Source organism: Lissotriton vulgaris, chromosome 1_1, assembly GCF_964263255.1.
Source record: "Lissotriton vulgaris chromosome 1_1, aLisVul1.2, whole genome shotgun sequence".
Lineage (NCBI taxonomy): Eukaryota > Metazoa > Chordata > Amphibia > Caudata > Salamandridae > Lissotriton > Lissotriton vulgaris.
This window is the reverse complement of record NC_141685.1, coordinates 1,430,087,819-1,430,113,359: the sequence shown is the minus strand read 5'-3', so window position 1 is coordinate 1,430,113,359 and position 25,541 is coordinate 1,430,087,819. Positions and strand designations below refer to the sequence as shown.

Genomic DNA, 25,541 nt, shown 5'->3' with positions numbered 1-25,541 from the left:
AGCCCCCCCACACACACAGAGCCACACACACAGTCTGGAATAGAAATGTTTGAAAGGGACACGAAGAGAATGGCATAACATTAGAGAAGATTGAAGTCAAAGGATTTAGGAGAACAAAGTGGAGAATAGGCATTAGCAGAGGTCGATATATTCAAGACAGGCATACAGTGAGGCAGGTCATAGGATTGTACTATAAACAATGCAGGCAATAGTGTATGAATAGGGGAGGTGACACAAGCAGAAAGAATGAAAAGGAGAACTGTTAAACAGATACTCCAAGGACGAAATGCGACACACGTGGAATTTGGAACATCAAGCAAACAGAGTAAGGAAGAGCATGCAGCATGTGCCTACTTCGAACACAACCCAATTCAACACTTTGAATTTGGAAACCAGGAAAAATCTATTGCATCCCATGCAAAGTAGCAGCAAGAAACTAGGAGCCGGTGGCACAATTAATAGAGTATAAAAGTGCCAACCCACTTTAGGCTTTTTAATAAGTCAGCAAGGTATTGACAAGAGTGCAAGCTAATGCAAATCAGGACCAGGGCAGCCATAATGAAATAAAATTAATATGAGCAAACATCCAGTGTCAATGATATCGGAACGTGAAAATATCAAGAACTTAATTAACCAAAGCATCGTCAGAACATTGTTTGTGTGTATATAATACTAATTTCATATCATTCGACACTCACATGCACTAGAGCACAAACAATCCTTGGTGTTATATATACAAATAGGGTACATTGCAAAAAGCACTGCAATAATGAATGAAACATTTTCCTTTGGAAGTTTGTGAATCAGAATGAACATGCCACGGTGTCCATTCAAAGGCTGCACTGATTTGGCCGAGCAGTGGGCAGAAATGAAAACACAGTATGTCGGATCAAATGGAGGTGTTATTGAAATACCGATTTGCGTTAATAAGCCGAGGTTTAAAATGAGCCAAGGACACGCTGCCACACTAAACGCAAAAAAAGTTTAAACAAAATAGGGCAGAAGAACGACAACTGAAGCTAACCTAATATTCAGCTCCAGTGTGCCCCCATCAATGGGGTAATCCTGGGCTGGGTCTTGAGCATGAAATTCTCTGATGCACATCCTCAAACACTCCCTACACTCGCTTCTCTATCTGGCTCTGCAACTTACAATCACAGATCCGCTTGCAGATGAGCCGCCTCATTCCTCCAGCGCTCTCGTCCTCCCTGGCTCTGGGACGCTCCCAGGAGCTCACATGGTGCTCACACAGCAGATAGACCACTCGCAGACACCGGCCTAGACAGCCTCAGACGACCACAGATCCAGCACTGAGCTTGGAGCCAACATCTTCCTTTCTCTTCCCTGCACTAGGTGTCGGAGCAGCCAATCAGCTGCAAGGTGACATCATCCGCGGGCAGCCAGTACCAGATGAAAGGTGAAGATTCTCCCATGAATATAAATCTAGTGCCAGCCCCAGTCTGTAACCACAATTCTTTGCTCTTTAGGTACGATGTACTGACAACTCCTTTCATCATTACCATCTAAGCATTTGAACGAGAAATGTTACCGCGCGGTGAGCTGTACTCCACTTCTCGCATAAGAAAAATCTAAAACAAGTCAGTACATTTTCTCAAGAAAACAACATTCCGCTATCTGGAGGCACTCGGGGCACTGGGTCTGAACCAACCTGCGGTTTGCAGCACTAAAATTAGGGGCGAGGTCTGGGGGCCAGAAGAATTGAGAATGGAAAAAAACAAGCGCTTGCCATCTCTAAGCCCCGTCCTTTTCAGACTGGGAGCGTGTTTTTGACTGAGAACGTCACTAGGTAGAAAGAAAGTAAAAAAAACGCCCCCCCAATCCGAAAAGGACGGGGCTTAGATCCAAAGAATGACATCACTGGGACCTCTTCTCCAATGGCAGGCCACCTTTTAGGAGGCCAGCCAATGGAGAAGAGGGGCGGGCCTTAACCTCGCTACTCAGAGTCATTAAATCTCGCCAGCGAGACGACACATGTGCATAGCCTACGCTAGCCGAGACCTAAAAAGGAAGTAAAATCGATTCCCATGGCAAAATTCGCCTGAACATAGACTAAGGAAAGTATTAGATCATTCATACCCTCAATAGGATTCCTTACTACGACAAGGCTCCAACTAGACAACCTAGTCTTTATATTTGCCATTGTTCATGACTTAACAGAACTTTCCTGTTTTGCACCTTATTGCTTTACATTGCACAAGATGTTATGTATACTTGATTTACCTGCATTTATTCGTTGTATAACTATCCTTACCTATTGTATAGCGCTCTGATATCCGCAAGGGTCTTGTTCGCGCTCTACAAAACTTTCAAAATAAATAAATAAATAAATAAATACTACATCTTGGTATGAAAGCAGAGGTGTAACACGCATTTGGGGCACTCATTCAGTGTGAGGCCTGGGCAAAAAGCCACATTAGTACTCCCATTTGACCATCCGTGTAGAGCACAAGGTTACAAGTGATGTTGAGAATTATAAAAACCCCATTAAGCCAAGGGATAAAATAAAAGCACCACAGTAAATAAGAGCAGTTTGATATATTTAAATATGCATCACTAAATGTGTTTCAAAGTATGTTTATCAGAGTCTACTGGGTCTATATGGGGAATCCTTAGGTGCATGTGAGTGCGTACATTTAGCTGAGGTTGTGGAACCCTTGGCAAATGTGATATGTGGTTATCTCAGCCTTGTTTATGTCTGGAAAATTGAGATGTGCATCTCTTGTGGTCTGTGCCATATCCATTTCCTGCTCCCAAATGCACCACTGTGGGTCTATCTTTCGCTCACCCTTTTGCCTGCGAGATATCATACAATTCTATGCCTTTCTCTCATACTAACAACTTGTTTTTCAAACGTTTTGGCCTTCCAATTTCATCTTGTACCTCCAGGGTCTGTCTTGAGCTCTCGTTCAATGAATTATAAGGTTGGCAAGTGCCTCAAAATAAATAGATAAAATGCTCACATTTCTGTGACTTTGACCTCCATCACACTTAGCTATGTGCCTTTGGGACCTCTGTTTTTCTTCCATCTTGTTGCCGGAGATCTTTCGCAGTCTCTTGCCTGTGTGACAATCTCTCACTCAAATGTCTGTATTCGACCTCTTTAACTTGGGTCTCAAAGGTCACCCTCTTTTGCTGTCAATTCTGTACTGTTTCTTTTTTTCTACACCGTGTGCTGATGGCTCGACGTTAAAGCAGCAACACATATGCACATACATATCGAAGAGTTTTCTTCCAAAGATAAGAAAACACAGGTACTGTCACACATGTACCTTTGAGGAAGTGCCTAGTTTGTAAAATATTAAGTGCCAGGGCCCTTGTCAGGCGGTCACTGCAACTTGCACCACCCACTGCCCCTGCCAGCACTGCCACGGACAGTAACAAACAACAATTCTTATCATCATACTACAAGTGTGACAATTTTGACTACTGCAGGGACCCCAAAGATATAAGAATGGCTTTGGCGGCAGATATTAGCCATTTTTAATGTGCACTGAATTAATAAACAACTGATGTTTTGCTCATCTCTAAACTAGACAAACAGTGCCACCATGTGGTGCACTGTAATAAGTGCCGGTGCTCAGCACCGGAAACCACTGGCTTAAATTAAGAACTGCTTTGAGGACTTTCTAGGTCGGTCAGTCTAAACTCGGATCTTCTCTACTGTGTCATACACACATTCTCTCATATTTCCAGCATAGAGGCCTCCCCTCTTACAACATTGCATGTGTGCTACCTCTGTGCCTTTAATCTACACCTTTCTCACCTGTGTTGTGTGAGGTATGAGCCTATCTCTCACATGCAACTTTTACATCTTCCTTCATGACGTCTCTGTTCCGAAGACTCTTTTCCTTACAACTGTCCTTTTGAGGTCTGTCTCCCTCGTCTCTTTCTTTCTTTCTCTCTCTTGGGAGAATGAATAACAAGGGAGACTAGGAAAGGACAGTGTTTCCAACCGTCCTACTCTACTCCTCTTCCCACCTGGGATTAAAAAGTGAATTAAAAGAGGTTGCTAGAAGGGAAGTGACTGGGAGCTGTGTCAATCCATTTCTTTCTTATTGGCTAAACGGAGGCTGATGTAAGTGGCACTGTAGCTCCTCACGCCTTCCATTCCAAACCAACAACATAAATTACATTTGCTTCGTGAGCCTTAACTGCAGGCCAACTCCTTCATTTTCACATTTTGAAAAAGTTTGCATTTTTCTGGCACATTTCATGTGTCTGCAAAAAAAATAATGAATACAAATATGAATAAAAAAGAGCATTGCCCGCTTGCCTATATCAGAAATATTGTTTAATTATGGAGACAAATGACTCTGCTGTTAAGAAAATCATGGTAAGCACGATAAAAGCAGAAATATTTAGCACACACAAAATGGAATGACAAATTACACTATCTTGAAATTATTAATTCAGCATATTTTATTTTCATTGCAAGTGAAAGAGCTGTGCCAGCGATGAATCTGAGTTTGAGTATGAGCAGAACAAAAAGAAATGAGATCTACAGTGAGGGCTTGAACTTACGCAGTTAATTCCCTTGGGCAAAGCATACGATTATAAACTATGCAAAGACTTGTCTTTTGAAGAGACTCCGAACCTTTATTAGCACAGAAAGCCAGTTGCCAATATTCTGTGTGCACCTTCACAGGTCGGGCTTCTGCACTCCACGGAATGAGCATAGAACCCTCTTACAATGAAAAAAGTGTGGGATTGTATTAATACAGGCTTGTTTGTGTATTGTGCAGATTCCCCTCTGAACTCCCCAAGGGACGCAATGCCATCTGTGATTGCTGAGATGGCCCTTACAGACATGACATTTTATCACAAATATTGCATTTAGATTAAATAATGATAATGCATAAATACAGATGTATTCGTGATGCAAGAATCTTATAGAGAGCCTCTATCGTTTAGTTCAGTTTCTGAATCTCGTAACTCACTGCTATGACATAGCAACTGTTGATAACAAAACTGGTTTACCCACTGTTGTGATGTCATTAAAGCTTTCCAGACCGGGCTGACAGGCCTCGCTGAGAGCCTGTCAGCACTGCTCTGCTTGTCGGCTTTGACTGAAAACAGAACGCACAGCTGCAGGAGGGGGACGAAAGGCACGGATGCTGGTGTTTGGGTGTTGGTCAAGGATGGTAGGTAAGCTATGTTTTTTTTAACCTTTGGGACAGGGATACGCAACAGAGACCATGTTATGTATGGTTCTCCCACTACTCCTCTGCCACTACTTAGCAGCTGACAGCAGAGGAAGATGATTTCAGAGGCCATAGATGAAATTATAGATGGGCAAAAGTTAATTATGGGGATGTTTTTCACTTTGGGATTCTGAGTGACATCATAAACACCATGAGCTTCGCTATTGTTGTCTATTTGATGTCATTCAGAACTTGTCAGTGAAAATCGGCCTCATAATTCACTGTTACCCATCTAAAATTCTATATATTCAACACCATTCTGACTATAAAAACATTTTGTAAAACACTCATCCACACACCCCAATCTTTCTAGAAAATAAACGCCATCATTAGCATAAGTGATGTTTGCTTACCATTGTAGGGCTTAGCAAGGCCCCATCAATGGATCCTTCCATTGCCATTTTTCTTAGACTTGCTGCGTTCTTCACATCATTAAACAACATGAGGGACACACTTGAACCAGGAAAGAGCTCCAGTTGTTGTTTCAAAATCATTCTCTGCAGTCTGAGCACATGAAATGCGCCGTGGTGTCACAAGAAAATCTGCAGAAGTCACAAACAGATTGAGAGTAAAAGTGATTTTAGTTTGAGCAGTTTCATGGAACACCACAATCAACTATGAAGAAAGTTGTCTCGAGTAGGGAAAGAAGTGGTTCAATACAAGCGGGTATCGATAGGAACCCACGACCAACAGGTACACGTCTGAATCCATACTTCGGCCAGTGATTGCTCTCACCATTCCGTGAAATTGTTTTACAGGCCAAGATATGGGCCTATTGGGCAGCTATGCTGATCAATTTTGCATTATAAGATCAATATCAACCACTTTATGGACTCAAACCACCCCCAAAGAATTACATTTCTGAAATAAAATAGTTTGTACCTAATCTAAAAACTAAGAGATATCAAGTTTAGCAGATGCCATTAGTTGCTTTTAGGAGCAGTATCTCAAATCGGAGGTCTCCAGCGACAGAGGGCAATTAACCATTGCCAACTAGAGTGTAAAGAGAAGTGCTTAACCACACTGACATTGTGGGTCGGGGGTTACTTGTGAGCTGTCCTTGGCATCAAACGACTCAACAGGGCCTACAGAACAGAAAAAAAAGAATTACAAATTGCAACTCTTTGTCCAATACCCAAAGCTGCCCTGATCCGGATATCTATAGTTAAGTGCTTTCTTCAGAAACATGCTAACATCTGCTCATTTGCAATACCTACCCAAGTAAATGAGAGGGTAAACATCTGATCAGCCCACCAGTTAAATGTCTAGTAGTTGGGAATCCTTTCCAGAAAATAAATCTTTGATGTGGTTTTTAAAAGTTTTAAATAGTGCTTTACCGATCTTAGAATACATTTCAGGCTTGTTTTAATCTTAAAAGTGAATTTTTAAATGCAATAATGGGAAAAATACGCTTCAGGGCATAATTTCCTATCCTCGTTCAGCTGTATCGGGCTTCCTCTCCACAAGTGTGATTGACAAAAAATGCACAGACTTGTTTATTCATTATTATTCATTCATTATTAAATGTTTAGGTCTCGTCGGATCCAGCGCATGCGCTGCCCTGGCCGAGACATTTAATAGCTGCTTTTAAAAGTGCTACTAAAGCGACCACCAGCTTACTGTCACGCGCACAAGCGAGCGCACTGCTGCACGCGGATGTCTAGCGTACTTTAGCGCGTCATCGCAGTCGCGATGACTTTCGCTTTCACGGCCGCGCGGCCAATGCTTGTGCAATGTGGTTTTCGTGTTGGAGTGGGGTAAGATGCTGTGTGTGTGTCTAAGTGCGTTACATTGGCTTCCTGCTGTGCACGTAGTTTGCGTCCCTGCCGTGTGTGGATGCGGGCGCACGTGTGCATGCGCACCTACATGCACGGCAGACTCCGTGGGCTCCAGGTTGGCGTATCTCGCATTTTCGCGGCCGCAGTCTCATTTTTGCAGTTCGTTCTTCTCGAGTGCCCATTCTTTGTCTGCGAATGCCCCCAGCTGGCAGATGGTTTGAAGTATATTTTAGGAGAAACAAATCTGCTTTTAAATATCTATTGACCTACAGTTGAAAAGGAGGACAATGCTTAAGCGGGGCGTTGAGTGAAGCGGCCCTGCTATCCTCTCAGAAACCAACCTGCCCTCTTCGGGCTGGCTCCTCGTCCTGCACACTGTGTACTGCATACGCTTGCATGTCCTGTCTGTGGGACGGCGTAAACTCAACTTTTATAACATACAGAAGGGTTATTTTGTTCCGCTTTTAATTATGCTGTAATGACTGGAACTGATGACAGAATATATTTGTGTTGATTGGCTCTTGGAGAGGCGTTGAGTGTGCAGCTGGCGATCAGTCTGATCCGCGCTGTAAGGAGAGGCTGCTCTAAGCAAAACACAACTCACTTTGCAGCACCCTCCCTTCTTCACCAGGCGCCGTGGCCCCAGTGGTGTTGGAGAACATTTTAATTCTAAACAAAATATATTTTGGTTCATCAGATCAGTAATTTGACTTCTGATGACTGCAGATTATTTTTTTTCTAGTAAACAAATTATTGCCAATCTTGCGTAATTATTTATTTTTAGGGAGTTTTAAATAGCGCCAACTCGACCTGAAGGTATCCAAATGCTTTATATGAGCACCAGTTGCGTTATATGAGCACCAGTTGCATTACAGATGGACACATTACCTTTCAGAGATTAAGTGATTTGCCCAGAATCACAGGATGTTTGAGCGTCTCTGCGTAGACTCGAACCGGATTCGCCAGCTTCGGGGTCGTTTGTGTGGGTGAACAGGACAAGTATGCAAGGGCGCTGAACTTGAGAAGAGCCTTCAAAACACGACACAGAGAGGTGAAGAGTGCAGGCACACTTCCAGTCATAAAAGTAAATACAAAAAGTACAGATGCAAGACCGAGTCACAGGCGGCGTGGGGCTGGCTGTCCTTGGGGAATGAGCACAGCGTCACATTCTATGCTGGAGACAAAGTAAGCGGAGGTGGGGAGGGCGGGTGATTTAGGCGCCCTGGAGGTATGGGCGGGTTGTCTCGGAATACGTGTTCTCTATTTTTCACAAGTTTTAAGAGAGCGCTCCGAGTCTCTTTGGTTACTTCAGAGCGCTAAGTGGGAGACAGGACGGTGATCCGGTAATGTGCTCTCCGAAATCCTCACATGTTGGAGTTGTGGACGCCATTTCCTTTGAAAAGCCATTGTCACAGTGGGTGCCACAATAAAAAGGACACGCCTTTTATACTTGAAGCACACAACCCTAGTGATGCCAGGTGTTACTGCTAAAAAACAGGAAGCTTCACGCCAGAATAACCCCTCTAGAAGAGACATTCAACCGTGCCCCTTTCAAGCGTTACAGCCAGAGCTGCCACTTTGGAACGGTGTTCGAGCCTGGGCGACGGTTCAACATCCTACGATTCTGGGCAAATTAATTGATAACCCTGCGCCTGCCTAAGACAAACTGAATGTGCTTTTGAGTAATGTAACCTGCTTCTGACTGCTAGAGTTCGACAAGAAATGTCTGGAAATATACCTGTTTGTTCTCTACCATTGCTCCCAGTGAAAGCCATTTTGTGGAGTCAGTGTTGAACTATGTGTTATAATTGAGCACCAAGAGACCTTTAGGTGTGTGCTGTAATGTACAAAGAGAAATCGTGTAAAAATAAACAAATGAATAAACATGAAAGGCGCAAGATGCACATTTGCCAGCGGTGTATGCTCAGTAACCAGTGCATATTATTAAATTCAAAGGGCCTCCGGGGCTCCAGTTTTCTAGTTCCAAATGGTTTACAACAGACCCAGCTATGACAGGTACGGAAATACCGCAACAAGTAGTTGATTCAATGTGTACATTGGCGCTGCTTTTAATGCTCAATGATGTCTGTGGGTTCTAGTTTTTTTTACAGAGTTTTATATAACGCGAACTTGACCCGGTACTGGGTATCAGAGCGCTTCTCAAGGGAGACTGCTTCCTTCCTTGCTTACCCTACGCCTAGTCACCGATGGGCCCATGCAGCCCTGGGACCAGCCCAGGTCCAGCCCACCATTCTCGCAGGTGGGTCCGCTGGGGGCCATGCATCCGCCGCCACTGAGATCATCCAACTCTGTTTTCTACTGCCTCACGCTGCTCTTCTCCTCACTCTCCTTCCTTGTGCCTCACGCTGCTCTTCTCCTAACTCTCCATCCACGCTGCTCTTTTCCTCACACTCCTTACTTGTGCCTCACACTGCTCTTCTCCTCCCTTTCCTTCCTTGTGCCTCACGCTGCTCTACGCCTCACTCTTCTTTCTTGTGCCTCATACTGCTCTTCTTCCTCACTCTCCTTCCTTTTGCCTCAGGCTGCTCTTTTCCTCCTAACTCTCCTTATGCCTCATGCTGCTCTTTTCCTCCTACCTCTCCTGTGCCTCACACTGCTCTTCTTCCTTACTCTTCTTTCTTGTGCTTCACGCTGCTCTTCTCCTTCCTAATGCCTCACGCTGCTCTTTTCCTCCTACCTCCCCTTCCTTGTGCCTTACGCTACTCTTCTCCTCCTCACTCTCCGTCCTTATCCTTCATGCTGCTCTTCTCACTCCACTTCCTTGTGCTTCACCCTGCTTTTCTCAATCTCCTTCCTTGTGCCTCTCGCTGCTCTTCTCCTCCTCACTCTTCATCCTTGTGCCTCATGCTTTTTTTCTCCTCACTCTCCTTCCTTCTACCTCCTGCTGCTTTTCCCACTCTCCTTCCTTGTGCATCAGCAAACCTCCACCTTAGTAGACCACCTCAGTGCCAGTGCAGCCCCACCTCAGCAACAGTGCAGCCCTACCTTGGCAACAGCACAGACCCAAATTCAAATTCATGTTTATTTGTTTGATTAATTAAAATCTTACAAAACAGATACATATTTAAAATATCTTTAAGTATCAGATATTTAAAAACGTCATGCACATAGTTATGCTCATATTTCATAAAAACGAAATCTAATTAACATTTTCCTTGAGATTTTTCACGATCACCAATAAAAAATGTACAAAAGCAGAGTTCATTGGTAGATCTTTCGGGTTTAGGCAAGCCATTACTGCTTGTCTACAAGTCCTTATACCTCGGGCATTAAATAACCTCCTGAGGATTGCTTTCCTTTCTGTATCCATTGCAGAACACAGACATACCAAGTGCAGAATATCTTCTTGTCCCAGTTTACATAACCTACATGTCATATTGCCCTCAATGGCCTTCCATGGTGGAAGATGGCACAAGCCTGGCCAGAGTCCAAAGCGTACTCTTATAAATGATCGCTTACTTTGGTGGGACCATGGAGTTTCAAGGTATTTTTGGACTTGCTTTTTTTTATATTCGTTTATAATTGGCCATGCATGCTTCCTTTTTACCAATAATTCTTTGTCTTTTAGCAGCGATAGGTGAGTAGACAATTTATTAATTGTTTTTTTAAAGCTTTCCTGGGTGATTGTATTTTCTCAAATTGCTGTTATTCCAAATTCTTCTTTTGCTTTATTTAGATAAGCCCAGGCTTGAAGTTTATGATTGTCTCTTACTTCTTGCCATAAGGCTCGGGACAATTGATTATCCTGGTAATTTTTTACATGGTTCCAGACTTTCAAAATTTGGCCTTGTCGGGCGTATTGTTGATTGTTTATCCCAAACTCCAGTCTTACTTGTGCCTGTGAGGCATTGCTTGGTAGCTGGAATAGTATTTTGTAGGTTTTTGCCACAGAGTTGTTAATTAAGTCCGCATCCTTACCATTTAGGACTTCGGCACCGTATGTTAAGGTCGGTAATAGTTTAGCAGTTATGATTTTTAGTAAAGGACCGTATGTCAAGGCAGTTCGTTTCTTTTGTATGGTTCTAAAAGCCGCAATCAAGCTATTTGCTTTTCTAGTGATATCTTTCCTCAGGGGGAGAAAACTTCCATTCTCATTAAATAGAACGCCGAGATACTGATAGTTATCAACTTGCTCTGGCTGAGTTTGTCCCAGCATCCATTTGTTTTTTTGTCTTCTATTCCTTGTAACTACCATTACTTTTGTCTTTGCCTCATTTATTACCATTTGATTATCCTTTGCATAACTAAGTGTTCGATTAATTAGTCTTTGCAGTCCTACTTTTGTCTGACTCAACAACACCACGTCATCAGCATACAACAAATTTGATAATTGTGTTCCTGCTAGCCTTGGTGGATGTGAGTTCACTTCGTTTAGTGCATTGGTGAGATCGGCTAAAAATAAGTTAAAACGTAATGGAGCAAGGACGCAACCCTGCTTAAGGCCACGCGTCACCGATATTTTACTGGATAAGGTTCGCCTATCACCGATCCTCACCCTGACCCAGTTTTCGGAGTACAGTAATTGAATAAGGTTCAGTAGTGAGCCCGGGATTCCATAATCTTCAAGTTTTTTCCATAGAAGAGACCTGTTTACAAGATCAAATGCCGATTTAAATCGATGAAACAAAAATAGAGGGACTGTTTAGATAAAAGTGCCTTATCCGTTAAACCTGATAGAATTAAAATATTTGTTTCAGTACCTAAACCTTTAATGAATCCGGTTTGGTTTGGGGGTAATATTAGCTTTTCTTTAACCCAATCTGACAGAGTTGCTAGTAGAAGACCCGCAAATAGCTTTGCATCCGTGTCTTGGAGTGTGATCAAGCGATAATTTTCTGGTAGTTGCCAATTACCCTTTTTGTAAACGGGAGATATTAATGATCCTCTCCAGGATTCCGGTATTTGCCTTGTTTCAACAACTTCATTAAACACCTTTGTCAGGTAAGTAGCTTATAGAGCCGGGTCCTCCTTATAAAGTATAAATGGTATTCCGTTGGGTCCCGGTGCTCCATCCTTTTGTTTCTTTATAAGAGATTGGCTACTTCGATTTCTAAGAAGACTTTTACCAGATCCATTTCTTGCCCTCTTTCGGTCTTCAATATTTGATTGTTCTCCTTGGGGCAGAATTCTGATTTAGCAAATAGGGTCTTTTTAAGGAATCTTACCCAATCCTCTTCCGTTATTGGCGAGGCTAGAACGTGTTTGTTAGATCTGTTAAGATCATTAATTATTTTCCAAAATTCTCTAGAGTTTGTGAGATTACTGGTGTGAAAGATTTTTGTTTACAGTTCCTGCTGGGCTTTGTTTTTTCCAGACCACAACAATTTTCTCAAGTTATTGTTCACACTTCTCAGTTCATTTCTAATTTCCTCGTTCTCTGGTAACCTAGTTAGCTGTTTCCTCAGTTTGTTACGGGTCCGCCTTATTTTTTTAATTGTGTGTGGAAGGTTAATATCAATATCTCTTTTTACCCTTATCCTTAGTTGGGTTTTCCTACTACTTGAAGTACCTTCATCCAATTCGATCACATTCTTGGTAAACTGTTCCCATTGTTTAAGAGTAGATTGGATAGAATGTTCATTAAAACATTCTTGGACCAATTTTTGGGCCTTTTTTTCCAAAACATATTTTTTATCCGGTTTTCAAATGAGTTTCCTATGGTTAATCGTACTGATCTGACTTTGGGTAGGTAAATAGTTTTGGTGTTTTGGAAGTTCAAAATACATTTCTAATATTTGCTGGCTATGGTCACTCTCAATTACTTTTTTTAGTCTATAAGAACCAATTTTATCAAAAATATCTATTGACAATAATGTAAAGTCTATTCTTGATTTTGATTCTTGATTGTGAAATGACCAGCCAGCAGGTTGATCAGTTGGGAACCTACCGTTTAATGTTCGTAGTCCCATTGCTTCCAGATCCATCAGTAGGCATTTCCCAATTGAGTTTTGTTTGGTATTTATGCTAACGTCGAGTACCTGTTCCGGGATGGACCATTCATAATTTTGAGATTGGATGAAATCATCCCGTGTCATTTGAATCAGCAAGTTTATATTAAAATCCCCCGTAACTAAAATATTAACGGTCGGGTCAAGTATTATTTGCTCCAGTACAAATGCTACTAGTTCGACACTTATGTTCTTGCGCGATGACTGGTTTGGTGGAATATATATGTTAATTATTATTAACGTATTTATGTTTTTTTGCTCACAGGTTGTAAATGATATCTTTACTGCTTGTATATTTGCGTTATTGGTAACCACCTGTTCATGCTTGATTTGCAAATCAATCCTAATAAAGTATTGCCAATCCCCCACATGGACGACCAAATTTGCAATATCTGATTGCTGGCACATAGTACCCTTTATAACCTTGCAGAAAGAAGGGGTCCGTTTCCCAAGTCTCTTGTAGACATATGATTTGATAGAGATTTGACAGGGAATCTATTTCAGCATTTTTGATCTTTTTACACAATCCATTTATGTTCCAGGAGCATAAAATAACAGGTTGCCGAGCATACTTCCTTTCTTCCAATTTATAACGTTTTTTTTCCTGTCAGTGGTCATGTAGTGCAGTCCTTATCCAATTTTCATTTATTTGATTAAATTCTACAACTTTTATTTCGTCCGTGCTCTCTTCATTGGCCTGTTGTGTACTACCCTGTGGATTTTTTAATATAGAGTACACCAGGTTGTTCTTTGGTTCCCTGGGAGACATTTTTGTAGGTTCCTCCTTTTTAAACGGAGTCGGGTAAGGCTTGGGCACAGCACAGGCCCACCTCGGCAACTGCACAGCTCCACCTCGGCAACAGCACAGCCCCACCTCGGCAACAGCACATCAACCCCACCTCGGCAACTGCACAGTTCCACCTCGGCAACAGCACAGCCCCACCTCGGCATCAGCACATCAACCCCTTGGCATCAGTGCAGCATGACTTCAGCACTGCACCAACTCGGGATCACTTAGCACCACCTGAGCATCAGTGTAGCACCACTACCTCAGCATCACCTCCGCACCAGCACATCACCACCTCACCAACACGCAGCACCACCTCAGTCTGCCCTCTGAAACTAGCATCTGTTGATTCTCCCCTAGTGTCCTTTCACGGATCGTGTTGTAAATCAGGTACTATTTCCCAAACTTTACTCTCTTGATGTCTTCTTAGTTATATATAGGGTAACAAAAGTACTTATAACACTTTTTTTTATTATTTATTTTTTTATTTGCGGGTTTGTATAGCGCTTGAATCAACTTCCATGAGGAGTATCTCTGCGCTTAGGGCCAGGAACATGAAAGAGCAGAATGTTACTGTTGGGATTTAAATCTGATTACTAAACAGCAGGGTTTTAAGTTGTTTACGGAATTTAAAGTGCTTTGTGCATTGTCTGAGGGACAGTGGGAGTTTGTTCCATAGTATGGGTCCCGTAGTGGATAAAGCTTTCGCGCCATATCTTGCCTTTCTGGCACGGGGTACCACCAGAAGAAGTTGGTCGCTGGATCTGAGAGAGCGGGTGGGAATGTATGGGTAAATTTCTTCATCAGGTATGCGGGCCCATGTCCATTGAGGCATTTCTGTATTAGACAGCATATTTTAAATTTCGTTCTCTGCCGGATTGAGAGCCAATGCAGTTGGTCCAGAAGAGGTTGGGATGCTGTTCGAGGTGGAACATTTAGGACTAATCGGGCCGCTGTATTCTGGATAACTTGTAGTTTATCCAGCACACCCTTGTTGGCAGAAAGTAGTAGGCCATTGCAATAGTCGATTCGACGTAACACTAGAGCCTGTACCGGAGTTTTCTGAAATGAATCTGGGAGCAAGGGAAAAACTTTGCGCAACAGGCTGATGGTATGGAAACAGGAGCTTACAACGAAGTTGCTGTTTTGTTTTAGTGATAAGTCCTGGTCCAGTTTTATCCCTAGATTTTTAACAACCTGTTTAGGTTCTGGAGCCGTTCCTAGGTCTTGTGGCCACCAGTCTGGGGACCATAACATTTTGGCCTCCCCGAATAGCATGACTTCCGTTTTATTAACATTGCATTGGAGGCAGTTGCTGGACATCCACTGTGCTATAGCCTTCATGCCGGATGAAAAGGAGCTGATAACTTCAGTGGAGAGGGTTTTGAAGGGGAAGAGGAGCTGTGTGTCATCCGCGTATGACACTGGGATGAAACCATACGTGCGCATCACTCTTGCCAGGGGGGCCACATAGATGTTAAAAAGAGTTGGGCTCAGACATGAGCCCTGTGGCACCCCTTTCGAAATCTCCACCTCCTCTGAACGGTAGGCACCCATGGTGACACTCTGGGTGCGATTGGTTAGAAAGCTCTTTAACCAGGCGAGGGCTTTGTTCTTTATGCCAATGTTTGTCAACCGGTCAATTAAGATGGTGTGTGACACGGTGTCGAACGCTGCCGACAGGTCTAATAGTACCAGGATGACTGCATAGCCCTTATCCTGGTACATGCGCAGATCGTCCGTGACAGATAGAAGAGTGGACTCAGTGCTATGCTTTGGCCTGAACCCAGATTGTGAATAGTCCAGGCCACCAGCAAGTTCAATGTATTTAGAGAGATGATGGTTAGCATGCTTTTCAATTAATTTCCCTAAGAATGGCAGTAGGGAAATGGGCCTAAGATTGGCGAGTTCGGTCCACGGTGAGGCACTATTTTTTATAACTTTTGAACATGCTGCTCAGCACCAAACTGCTCTACAGCATAGCTTAAAAACATTGGCAAAGCCAATCGCTCTGGCTAAACACATATAAGGTCCCAAAGGCGAGACCTATTGGCTTTGCAAATGCTTGTGGTAATAAATGGTTGTAGCACTTTCAGGTACACAATCGCCACCCATTCCGCAACAAGCCAGGTGCTGTAGACTATGAAGAATTGCCACATTTGTATAAACTGAAGGTTTTAACAAAATTAAAATAGCTTCCACTTCAAATGAGACCATTTTTACTAAGAGTGCTGCTTATAAAATGTAAAGCAGAGAGTGAGAGTTTGCAGAAGGTACCATCTGTCTAATCACATTTATATTGCTGGATTCGTATGTGAATGCTTGCATTCTGCAGTGTGCAGCATTGTATATGTTTCACAAGAACGATTTTAATCTGGTAAATAAAAAGGTCACTACTTCTAAAACTGTGCTCCAAAACTTTGATTGATAAATTTTTGACTCATGAATAAGAACATGTTGAATAGGATCCTCTGGGTGTATAAGTTATCTCTCTTCCGAAAAATCAGCATTTGCTAATGCCCTCGGAACCATTTTCACCGACGTCTGGTATTGGTAAAATGTTATATTGTCTAAATAACAATGTCAGAGAATGTTCACATCATTTGTTATGCACACAAAATATTGTATCATTAATTTGTTTTTTTCCTGCTGAAAAATTCAGACAACTCTTTTGTATTCATGTGGCCTGCAATTCTCTTTAATTTTCATGTTGCTTTGTGCTCCGTTGGAATAGAGTGGGTGCCATCTTCTTTTTTAGTTGACTGATCAAAGATGATGGATGCCACTTTGATTGGTAAATCAAAAAACAAAAATTTGCAATGCAATCGGTCTCGCCTTTGGGACCTTATATGTATTTAGCTATGCAGCACATTAGCTTGGGTGCTAAAACATCTACTGTTCTTTAACATGGAGGGAACGTAAGCACCAAACTGCGTGACACGCCAGGTATGGGAACACATGGATAGAAATATTGCCTTTCAGGGGGGAAATGGTACAGTCGAAAGCTCTGTTTTTAATATAGAAGCAGGGGCTTCGGAGGTCATGTATCTGAAAATACAGGATTTGTAATAAACATTATTGTCTACGGGTGCTCGAGGAAGACATTTCTAAGGACTGAAATCTAGAGAATGCTAAAGCGATTCTGGTATTTTACCTCTGGTTTTCGTTTTCTATCAAGAAAGTTAAATAGAGGGAGTTGCCAGAAAAATAAAAAAAAATAAAGTCCCTCAGCAGAAAGCAATTCTGTTATTTTACTGATCTCAGCTGGTCGTTTTCTATCCAGACAGTTAAATAGAGGCAGTTGAACAGAAAAAATAAGTCCCTAAGCGGAAGCCGAAAAGTCCTAGGGATGATCTCCAGAGCTCACATAGTACATACACATTTAAGTATATACTAAAGTATATATGTTACAGTCAAAGTGTGAAATCTCGCATTCTATAGAATGCCTAGGTAATGTATAGAATGCCTGAAAATCAAACGTCAAAGTATGAAATGATTGATATTTTATACATTGCCTAGGCATTGTATACTTTGCCAGATTGTCTGCTGGCAAAGTATATAATACGCCTAATTCCGCCATTTTATTCCCGCCCGGCAATGTGTGAAATCCGGCATTCTATAGAATGGCTAGGTAATGTATAGAATGCCTGAAAATCGAACGTCAAAGTATGAAATGATTGATATTTTATACATTGCCTAGGCATTGTATACTTTGCCGGATTGTCTGCGGCTAAGTATATAATACACCTAATCCCAGAGACAGCACAAGTTATCAGCAAGCGAGGGGCAGAGACAGCACAGGTTATCAGCAAGCGAGGGGCAAAGACAGCACGAGTTGGCAGCAAGCGAGGGGCACAGACAGCACAAGTAACCAGGCAAAGAGCAGGGGGCAGCCGTGCGGTGGTGTGGGGAGCGACCTGCCTGCAAGCAGGGTCAGAGGTCGTGTATAGCATCCGGCTGAGATTCCACAGACGCTCTGCCGTCATCCTTTCACGTGGTTCTTGTATCGCCATGTCAGAAGGGAGTGTAGTGCCAAGACAGGAATCACGCCATGCTGACATACAACAACGGTTCTGCAATGAATTATCTCAAGTAAGAGCCAATGCTGCTAAAAACTGTGTTTTCCTAACCGAATCCAGTTACCAAAAGTTAGTGAACGATGTGAAAAAAAGACGATCATTAAGAAGGACCCACAGGACTATTGGCTGGTGAAACACCATGATGTAATGATGGTCGAGAATACAACTAAGTTGATCTATCCTGTTAAAGAAGGTACGAGTGCTATTCAGTTTTACGTAGCGGACTCCGAGTTATTTGACGTACTCCATAAGGCCCATTTGGCTATTGGTCATGGAGGACGGGACAGGATGTTGAAAGAACTTTCACCCAAGTATAAGAACATTACCCGTCATGATATTGAGCTGTACATTCACCTTTGTGAGCCTTGCCAGAAGAAGCAAAAAGGTGTTAAAAAGGGTGTTGTGGTCAAGTCAATATTTTTTTCTGAATTCAACTCCCGTTGTCAGGTCGATCTCATAAGTTTTCAGTCCCATCCTGACAGAGAGTACAAGTTTATAGTTCTCACGGCTCTGAAATCAAAGAGAGCGGAAGAAGTAGCCTACAAGCTCATCGACATATTTACGTTGCTTGGTGCTCCAAAGATTTTACAGTCCGATAACGGCAGGGAATTTGCAAACATGTGGTAAGCAGCCTAAAGGAGTATTGGCCCACCTTGAAGATCGTCCATGGTAAGCCGCGCCACTCACAAAGTCAGGGGAGCGTTGAAAGAGCTAATCAGGACATTGAAAATATGCTGTGTGCTTGGATGCAAGATGAAAAAACTAGCTGCTGGAGTGAGGGATTGCGGTTCGTCCAACTTATGAAGAACAAAGCTTTTCATTCTGGGATTAAGAGGTCACCATACGAAGCTCTGTTCGGCTGCAAAGCTAGAGTAGGTCTCTCGACGTCATCCCTGCCTGACGACGTTTTACAAGACATAGAGACTGAGGACGAGCTCGAAAAAATAATAGAGAGCGTACAAACACAACAGCAGGAAGAAAGACGAGATGAATCAATGCAAGAGAGTGGTGGTTAGAAGCAATAGATAGTCATGCAGCCGGTCAATCAGTATTGTTACACTCCACGGCCACGATTTTATTACTGGGAAACCAAAGTGGTAAATCGGAGCATTAACCTCCACCTAACCGATGGTAGACTTTCATTTTACGACTTTTAGGTCTGCACACTTAGGGGCACATTAGGATGGTGGGCGGACAAAGTCCGCCCGCCATCCCAACACAAAAAGGGACCGCCTGCCATAAGGGCGGGACATTAGGATGTGCCCGCCATAGTGGCGGGCGCATCCAGCATTCCTGTCATTGTGGCGGGCGGTGCAGTCAGCTCCGCCCGCCACAATGCCAGGAAGGCATGCTGTGCACTCCAATACACAACATGGCAGGCACTGCGCGGTGCCTGCTATGTTGTACATGGAACTGCTGGGGGGTACCATAGGTACCCCCCATGTGCACCCCACATCCCCCAGAATCCCTGAGGGCCTGCTACGGGCCCCCAATGTTAAAAAAACACCTGCCTTTCTGTGGCGGCAAAGGCACATCCCCGCCCTCGAAGTAATATGGATGGCGGTGTCTACCAGACACCGCACCCTATGAACTGTTTTTCTGCCCGGTAGGAAATCGGGCGGATTGCCTACCGGCGGAAAACCGGCGGACGGTCTTCCACCGGGGTCCCCTGGCCATGGTAATGTGGCGGGGAAAATTAGAGGCGGCCGGTGGTTTTTGGCAGGTGGATCGCCACTGCCATATGGGCGGTGGCGATAGACCCGTTATCATAATGGGCCCCTAAGTCTTCAAACCCCTGCAAACTAAATGTGCAAAGATATATAAAAGTGTTAACTCCTTTCAAACCCACCAAGCTTCGTTATGCGTGCTTTTTTCCCCTCAGAAACTACACGGATTTACACTAAATCACATAAGCATGCTTTCTGAGTAAACTGTTTTACTCAGGACAGAGCAATGAGGAGTTGGTGGGGAGAAGCACATAGGTGAGAGAGAGGAACACAGTAAAGTTTTTCTCCCAAGTTTGGGGTAAACCTGTTCATCAATTTATGCTGTAGGCTCGAGCAAGATTTCCTCTGGGAGCTAAAATGGGCAAACAAATCTTTTTTCACCCTGCTTAATTTGTATCCCCTTAACAGATCTGCACGTAAATCTGCCTGCCAGACCTGAGATGGCTATGTTATGTGACTGCCAAATTTAGTGCAGATCCGCCTATAAGAGGAACACTTACAGGCAAATAAAAAAATGCCTTTCCAATGGAAAGTGCAGCTGAACTAAAACTAGACTGGAGACTACAGGTGTGTAACAGTGTAATATCTACACACACACACTTTTTCATGGAAAAAACAAAGGTTAAAGTGACGTTATGTTTAGGTATTGAAATTAAATAAAAATCACTAAAATTCACAAATTATAGTTTCATGAGCTCACTAAAATTTGTGTCCCCACCATACACTGCTTAATGACCTCTCAAATTACACCACTCATGATATGCTAAATACCATAATTGAAGACATCATAGTCATGTATAGCATTGAGTGACTATATGTACACTCATGGGTGCAAAGAATGGAAATAGCGTGAACCCTGGATACAAGTGCAGTTGTGCATGTTGAATGTTAAACGGTACATCATTTAGTTTTTTGTTTTTTTAAATCAGCAATGTAGTACTGCCTGTTAAACAAGATAAAGGCTCCAAACACACCTGATCAGGATGGAAGAGATAGGTGTCATATTAAGTTGTGGCTTGAAGTCAAAGACTGTTGCAAAAAAATCTGTGAGACAAGCCAAAGGTTGTGTTGCTAATAGATTATCCACCATGGATGTAAGGTCATGTGCCCATGTTTATATGTATTGAAGGGGTTTAGAAGGTGTGGTTGTTTATTTTCAAAACTTTGCTGAACATTTGAAGCACTGCAGATTGTTAAATAATTGAACGATGAGCCACTTATAGGTAGTTTAACTCACACTTGAGTTGTAAGCATGTCGCCAAGTCTGTATGCCATTGAGATCATCTCAAGAACGTGCGTAGTGTTAGAAAACTACAGAAGATTGTCTATAGCGCCTGGCAGATGTTTGTCAGTGGTAAATGCATGAAAGTGTCTTGCCATGCATAACTGTCAACCTTCTGCCTTAAAACTGTGAGTCACGTGAAGTCTTAAAGCCTGAGATCACATTATGGTGAATTATGAAAGAACTACTATTTGGAGGGTGTTCAAAGCTTAAAAAGGGGGTGATCACTTTAAAGTTCATGGAGATTTGTTAGGTTGGTGAACTACAGTAAAAACAGGGTAAAAGTCAAGAAATGTGGGTGACTTAATAGATATACTATTTGGTCAAGTGTTCTGTCTATTATCTTGTGATTGGCAATAGAAAATTGGTCACAGATGTAGCGTGAGGAATAAATCAATGTTTACACACTCAGTAGGGCGCTGTCAAAATGACTGGATGATGTAATTTAACATGTCAGGAGGTGGCAGAAGGGGGAACCTTCCAGAACCGCCCGATCTGACGCTGTGTGCAGCCTTTGGCAGGGTGAAGAGGTGGTTTGGTCCCCTACCCAACCCACTACAATAAGCAAACCATACAGCCTGATAAATGGTGGTTGGCCGTAGGGTCTGGCTTGTAAGTTTTTTGGCACTGCTGAACCATCACAGATACTGCAGTATGGGTGCTGCTATTGTAGGACCACTATCCCAAATTCTTTTTTTTTTATTTGTCTTAAGGGGGTGAAGTGTCTTTTTGGGACTATGTGCCCACACTGCTCCCTTTTGGGCTTTCTCAATGTTTTGAGGAATCTGAGAACTAATCCCCTAATGGCAACATCAGCAACATTTTGTTCAGAGTTGCTGCCAGCCAATCAGAATTATTTGTACTGCAGTATCATACTGAAATGTCTGACTGTAGAAAAAACTCCCAATCAGAAGGCCATATTTTAGGATTTTTTGGAAATGTTGGACTCTTGCAGGACCAACCATCCAGATATGTCTAACTTTTTCTGGAGCAATGACCCCTTCATGCCCAACCCAAGCAATGCTTTAATTGGTAATTTCTCAAAAATGGCAGAAATAATTTACACCTAATTACAAAAAGCAAGCTTTCTGTGTTGAGTTTTACCTTTTGGCTAAAGATGCTTCGAGACACTGCTCTCAAATAAGCAGTTATTTCAGACTGTGTTTAAAAAGCAGTTGGTATTTCAAGAGAGCACACAAAGTTTAGAAGAATCAGAAGTTGCATAGTTTGTATCCAATATATTAAATCCTAAAGAGCCTTGCAGTAAATGTACATACTAAAAATGAAATACTCTATACTCTTCCACAGCACTTTTTCCACAAGTAAAAGTGGTAGTTCTAAAGGCAATATAGAATAAACAGTAAATAAACCAAAGTTAAATTCTGGTTTCAAAATAAAATATTGTAAAATCCAGAAAGGCACGTCTTTAAAAGACTTGTGTACATGGAAGGGTGCTTTCAATTGAGTGCAACATTATGATACATAGCATTTTTTTTTACTTTGCAAGGTATAAAGGACAATAACTAAAATGGCCTTCGTGCAATTCTGTGCAAGTCAAACCATTAATAGTTGTTTTTAATATAATTTGAAAAGGGTGTACAGTTCTCTTACTTAAGAAATGTAGTATTCGATGTACAGATGTGAAGGATTGTTGTTAAGAAGTTAATTTAACTATATACAAGCCGAGGTACAATGTTAATGGCACTCAGGCTTTCTCGTAATCGTTCCTCTAAATGACCAAAGGGTAAAATTCTGAGAAACTCGGAATACTGTGCACCACACTCCCTTTCTCCAAGTAATCCCGTTCAGCCATTTTTTACTGTATTAGAGAGCAACGTTCCCTGGGGGAATTAACATAGGAAATCACACATATGGGATCCCCCCATTTCTTGGACCCTGCGTGATGGAGGAGCGTGAAACTTTCTTTAAGAAGCTGAGGTGGACTATCTTTTTTGGGAAAGTATCATACAGATTCAGCACATGGGCCAAAGTTACTGTTATAACAAAAAAACGCTCTTTGAATAAATTAATTATAATGAAGGATACTGACCAGGACATTGAAAATTTCAATTCTTGGCTTGCTGAGGCTGTGAATACATTAGCCCTCCCCTTCAAGTGGCGTGGGAGAGGGAGGCAGTCTGCCTCCTGGTTCGCCATCTCTTTGACTGCTGAGAAGCCTGTATAAAACCTGAGAGAATTTGACGCAGGGACTATTCTCTCGATAGTAAATCTACCCATAAAATTGTCTCTAAGGCATAGAATGCCTGTATTAAACAGAACATATTTCCTATTTTGAGAATAAATCAATGCTGCTCCTCACAGTTCATGCACTATCTTTCAGATTGCTAAATCTTTCCTCTCGCCCAAATTCTCCTAAGAATTATGCAACAGATTGGCGGCATTCTTTTAAACTAAGACAGCCAACATCCAAAAGACTCTTCCTGTTCCTAATGAGAGCCTGTTGGATCGGACAATACAGTTAGTAAGCTCGACCAGTAAAGGACAATCGCCCTTGAGAAATCGAATGAGGCCATTTTAAAGTGTAATTCGGGATCCCCTCTGGATGCTTTCCCTCCTGCATTGCTGACAGAATTTTTAATCTTTCTCTATCTTCCGGCATAATGCCAGCACTTGGAAACTGGCCAGAGTGATTCCTCTTCTCAAACAACCATCTCTTAATCCTAACATCTTCAGCAAATATATGCCTTTTTATCTGTTGCCAGCATTTGCCAAAATACTCGGAAAGCTGATTAATGGTCAGCTTTTCAAATATCTGGAGCAGGGTAGGTTGCTGCACCCAAGTCAATCTGGTTTCCATCCCTGTCATTGTACGGATACGGCGGTATTGAAAATCTCTAACGAGTAAACACCCAAAATATTGAATTTTAAATATCGAGAGGACAGAATATCGAGTCAAAAATATCGAGAGGACAGAATATCGAATTCCCAGAATATAGTTGTGTAGAATATCGAATTTGAGGTAAGAAATATCGTTTTTCATAATATCGATTTTTTTCTACTGTTATGCATGCTAGTATTTGTCAAAATGATAAATTATTTTTGTAATGTATGTATGAATTTTTTTAAGTTTTTAATTTTATGTTACATAATTTTTGTGTATTTTACTTTCATAGCGGGTTGTGGGTTTATAGGGGAATAGGGTGGGAAGTAATTTAATTAGAATATAGTTTTTAATATTTATTTAGAATTAATTATATATAAATACATTTTTGTGTCATTTAATTCCGTAGCGGGTTGTGAGTTTATAGGGGAATAGGGTGGGAATTAATTTAATTTAAAGTAATTAGTTATTGTATTATTTAATAACTTAGTATTTAATAATTTATATTAATTAAGTTAATGAATTTTATATTGCATATTAATTGATTAATAACAAGCAATACTTACTTTTAATTATGTTAATTGTGTAAAAAAATTATTCATTAGTAATTAATTAGATAATTATTATTAATTCATTTGTTAATATGTTAATTGTGTACATTTTTTTAGGACCAGGTTGAGCGTTGATAGGGGGGAGTAGGCTGCGAAGTAGTTTATTTTAAATAACTTTTTTATATAATATTTATTAAAAGTTATTTTATAGTGTTAATTGTGTGAATTCATTTAGATATGATTGTTATTATTTTATTATTAATTGTCATTAGCTAATAATTAATTGTTAATTAACTATGTTAAATTGATTAATATTTTACGATATTCAAGGTGACGTTTTTTAGGGGAAAATGGCGGGAGGTAAATAAAATTGTATTAATTAATTAATTGTTAATTTTAATTATATTGCAGGAGTGGGTATACTAAGTTATTTCCCTGTGCTATCCAACACTTTCCCTACTATTACACTTGTTGGAGTTGGAACAATAAATTATTCCCACCTGCTATCCAACATTTCCCCTACTTTTACACTCATTGGAGTGGGAATAATAATTGTTGCCCACCTGCTATCCAACACTTTCCCTACTTTTGCACTGACCAGAGTTGCAATAGTAATTTTTACACTTCCGCTATCCAACACTTTCCCTACTGTTCCACTCACTGGAATGGAAATAGTAATTTTTACCCACCTGCTAGCCAACACTTTCCCTACTGTTCATATCACTGGAGTGGAATAGTCATTTTTATACTCCCGCTATCCAACACTTTCCCTACTGTTCCACTTGTTGGAGTTGGAATAGCAAATTATTCCCACCTGCTATCCAACTTTTTCCCTACTTTTACACTCATTGGAGTGGGAATAATAATTTGTATCCACCTGCTATCCAACACTTTCCCTACTGTTGCAATGACTGGAGTGGCAATAGTAATTTTTACACTTCCGCTATTCAACACTTTCCCTACTGTTCCACTCACTGGAGTGGGAATAGTAATTTTTACCCACCCGCTATCCAACACTTTCCCTACTGTTACACTCGCTGGAGTCGGAATACTAATTTTTACACTCCCGCTCTCCAACACTTTCCCTACTGTTCCACTCGCTGGAGTTGGAATAGTGATTTTTACTCTCCTGCTATCCAACACTTTCCCTACTGTTCTATTCGCTGGAGTGGGAATAGTAATTTTTACCCACCCGCTATCCAACACTTTCCCTAATGTTCCACTCACTGGAGTGAGAATACTAATTTTTACACTCCCGCTATCCAACACTTTTCCTACTGTTCCACTCACTGGAGTGGGAATAG

The 25,541-nt window shown here is 41.7% G+C and overlaps 1 protein-coding gene across 1 annotated transcript in view; it reads right to left on the bottom strand.

Annotated features, from left to right (window-relative positions):
- Window positions 1–25,541, bottom strand: part of TPRKB (TP53RK binding protein) — a 61,135-nt gene that overhangs the window by 32,597 nt on the left and 2,997 nt on the right. The window contains exon 2 of the mRNA XM_086967245.1: window positions 5,576–5,764. Coding sequence (XP_086823371.1) covers window positions 5,576–5,716 — 141 coding nt within the window. The 5' untranslated portion in view covers window positions 5,717–5,764. The remainder of the gene's footprint in view (window positions 1–5,575; window positions 5,765–25,541) is intronic.